Source organism: Chaetura pelagica, unplaced genomic scaffold (genome assembly GCF_000747805.2).
Source record: "Chaetura pelagica isolate M959 unplaced genomic scaffold, ChaPel_1.0 scaffold160, whole genome shotgun sequence".
Classification (NCBI taxonomy): Eukaryota; Metazoa; Chordata; class Aves; order Apodiformes; family Apodidae; genus Chaetura; species Chaetura pelagica.
The window spans coordinates 512,129-515,828 of record NW_009951923.1 but is presented as its reverse complement, the minus strand read 5'-3'; the positions used below and the strand labels follow the sequence as shown (position 1 = coordinate 515,828).

The 3,700-nt window shown below is 42.1% G+C and overlaps 1 protein-coding gene across 2 annotated transcripts in view; it reads right to left on the bottom strand.

Annotated features, from left to right (window-relative positions):
- The window catches only part of NRG1 (neuregulin 1), a 100,351-nt gene that overhangs the window by 8,031 nt on the left and 88,620 nt on the right, over positions 1 to 3,700 (bottom strand). For both annotated transcript variants that reach the window (XM_009995848.1, XM_009995856.1), the window contains one exon: positions 2,388 to 2,490. In XM_009995848.1, coding sequence (XP_009994150.1) covers positions 2,388 to 2,490 — 103 coding nt within the window. The remainder of the gene's footprint in view (positions 1 to 2,387; positions 2,491 to 3,700) is intronic.

Sequence of the window (3,700 nt, the reverse complement as noted above, 5' to 3'; positions counted from 1 at the left end):
GAAAGAGCTATTCAATTTCAGATTTAATTTATCAATATTATTCAGTTTTGTCTGATTATGCTGGAAAATGTCCACCATCCTGCCAGAGAATCCAGGGAAATGAAGGGAGGGTGCAAGCTCCAACACACTGTAGAGTGTGTATCACCTTGGCAGTGGCAAGAGCTAAAATACACACAATTCCCTGAGCTGTATGTAGAAGTGCACATAGTTTTGGCAGGGTACAACAGTGTAAGATACAACCATTTTCAATCCCATTTTGAACCCAGGGGAACTATTTCAAGCTTTCCAAAAAGGATGGGGGGAGGGAAAACAATAAATATGTTGAAGCTTCATAGCCAGAGAAGCTTAAGAATAAAGAAAGCACTATTTGACACACTGCATTTTTTGCATTTTTGCTGTGTGTATGTGCCTGCACAGTGGAAGACATTTAATTTATGTCACACCACATGAATGTTATAAGCAGACATGTCTGCCTTGCAAATGCTCCTGCCTCAGCAGGACATAGTCCTTGGTCCATGTGGGCTTTGTGTTTGGAAGATAATCAGGCATCACCTTAGGACACACAGGTGATTAAGGTGGACAAGAACGCAGTGCCAGGAGCTACCTGAGTAACCACTAAAGACCAGCCTGGGCTGAGAAGCAATATAAACAGGAGTTTAACTTGACTGCACATTACCTCTTCATGAGACCCTGGAGACCCTGAGAGCTGAGGACAAGCCTAATCCCCTGACATGACAGAGAAAGTGGGTTCTAGAAGGAGTTTGAGTTCATAAATGATGTGTCTGATATCCTGGCACATATTTCCCAGGAACCTGTCCCTACAAAAACTTCATTACTTTCCACCCTCAGTTGTCAATGTGTTGGCATTTTGTGTGCTTCCATGTGTGCTGCTTGTCCTCTGGTCAAACGACACTAACTAAAAAAAGAAACTACTCCAGGAAACTGAGAAGAAAGAAAAATGGGAAAGCTGATGTGTTCTTCACTTATTCTGAGATGCCCTTCCCTTAATGTAAATGACTTGCAAATACAGCACTTCTGAATTAACACTCAGTGCCAGAAGATACTGCCTTAGCATTTGACCAGCAGTACCTCTTGCAAGGAGATTAACAAAACCTAAGCCATTACATTTTGTTTAGTATGTTCTTCTAACACCATTCCAGGATTTTGCCCAGTTTTTGGTTTTTCCCCTATTAGCAGGAAAAAGCATGTGGGGACAATCTCACAGACAGCAGTCTGGCACCACTGCTGCATCTGGAGGGCCATGAACTGGCAACTCACTTTTGCTCTAATTAGCTGAGTTTGAAAACATTTCACTTTTGGCTGGGAGTGATCACTGATGTCTGGGATAAATCATGACAAATATCCAGACCCCTGATGGATTCTGGGGGCTCTTAAGGGCCCTTTGAGAGCCTGATTAAATTTTGGTGGAAATTTATGGGTGTGTCTTGGCTGATTTCAATGAACTTTGCAGCAGGAAAACCACAGTTTAGCTGCCCTGGATTACCACCTCTAAGTTCTGGAAGCTGCAATTGGTCTGATTCTTACTGTTTAAGTTGTTCCCCACTGACCACTGGCACAAGGTTGAGGGTGGGAGCAGCTTGTGTGTGTGGCTGGACTCTCACTGAGGAGGGCGAATAATTCCCATCCTCTCCCGCTTTTAACACATCCATTATCGTTTGGGCTCACAAGGAAAACCAACAACCCAACTGCCAATCAGGCACTGCAACAGTAAGTCAGGCTTCTACAAATAGGGAACAATTATGATAAGAGTTTTCTGTGTTTTGCTATGGAGAGCAAAGAAGAGCAGCAAGAAGTTTTGGCAGCACAAATCCTGCTCATGTTCAGTGTAATTTATAGTCTAGAGTGCCTCAGGCATGTTTGACAGTCAGTCTTAGTAATTTACAGGGACTCACAGAGAATGCATTTAAGTGCCTACTTTTGCACTGGAAGCACTTTTGCATTCAGTTCTTTGGCCTTTGGTGTCTAGCAACTTTAAGCCCCATTAATATTGCCTCAAGTGAAAACAAACTGGGCTGACATGTAAAATTTACTGCTGGGAGCGACATGATTCCAGTGTTGGGGTTTGTTCCTTTCAAGCTGAAGAAACCAGCTGGAATGGGTGATAGACAAAGACAAGTCAGTGAAATTCACCTGGCTCACATTTGGATACACCTTTCAGATGCATGTCTTATTTTTGCACTGCTGATGGACATTGAAACCTGCACCTCTCTGGCTTGGACCAGAGCACCCTGTCCATGGGTTTGTTTCTTCACATCAGCTCTGGAGAAACCCAAATACAACCTTATTCTCAGAGGAGTAGAAGTTACAGTCAACTGGGAAGGCCCTTACCAACAACCATGGATACAAAAAAGAAGAGAAAAGTTTACTTGGTTTTGCAGTAGGCCACCACACACATGATGCCAACTACTAGAAGAGCAATGCAAATGCCAGTTATGGTCAGCACCCGTTTCTGGTACAGTTCCTCAGCTTCTAGAATGGGACAAAAACAGAGAAGGTCACAACATGGAGGATGACTAGACAAGGATCACACAGTCAACAGCTAGCATGCTACAAACCATTGCACAAATTCACACAGACACACCAAAACACAGCCACCACACTTCAGGCAGAATCATTATTGACTGCAAGGAGAACAGAACTGCACCATAAGCTCTTAACACAGTACTAGAGGCGAGTGACCATCCGTACAATTACAGGTAAAAGTCATCTCTTTTTTTTGTTGCTTAAGTCAACAACAATAAAATCTAAGAAACAAATTCACAGTTGACAAACACTCAGCATTTGCTGGAAATAAAAAAAATGCAATGCACTTAAGTAATAACATGAATTTGCAAATGCTTCGGAAGTTTTACTCTGCAAAGACAGCTGGAATGAAGGTCAATTTGTAAGATAAATTTATTTTCTTATTATCTTTTTTGGATTATTTTCATATTCAATATTCCTCGGCCCACATGTCAATTTATATCTCAGCTGTCTTTACAGGAGAGATTTCAAAATATTCTTCTACATTTGAAACATGAGCTTGGCTTGTAATTATAACACCAATGGAAATTAAACAGGTTTTGAGCTCTGATCAGAAAACTCAGACTCTTCCTCTGGTGCTCCTCCAAAAACACAGTGGCATCGACAACCAGCAGTGCCTTGTATCAGAGAAATGCTGGGTTTCCACTTGGTCTCTTTGTGTCCAACAAAGGAACCACTCTACCTAGAGTGGCAGCTTGCTCAGTGGTAACTTGTTACCCATCTCATTCATTCGAGATATTTAACTGTTATAAAGGTATTAGTAGCACTGGTAATGTTTGGGTTGGAGCTACCCATGCATTCCAGCCTCGCTCATGCTTGGCACAGAGCATCACTGTGTGATGTGCTGGGAAATGTTATGCAAAGAGTCCTGAAACAGGGGCGTGTTCTATGTTGATGCTTTACTGATGCAGATTTGTATTCCTGCTTTTAAGACAAAAAGGGTGTATGGCTTGTGTTTTTTTTTTCCCTCAAGTCTTATTTTTTATTAAGCAGGCAGTCCAGAAAACTTGCCCTGGAGGATCCAGACTGGAGACTGGTCTTGGGTTAAACTGCAATATTGACCAGAATTGGAATACCAGCAGGTGATTAAAAATAAATGAGTGAACAAAAACTGCACAGTTCTGCACTCCTTTTGGGGCAAATGCCAGTATTATTC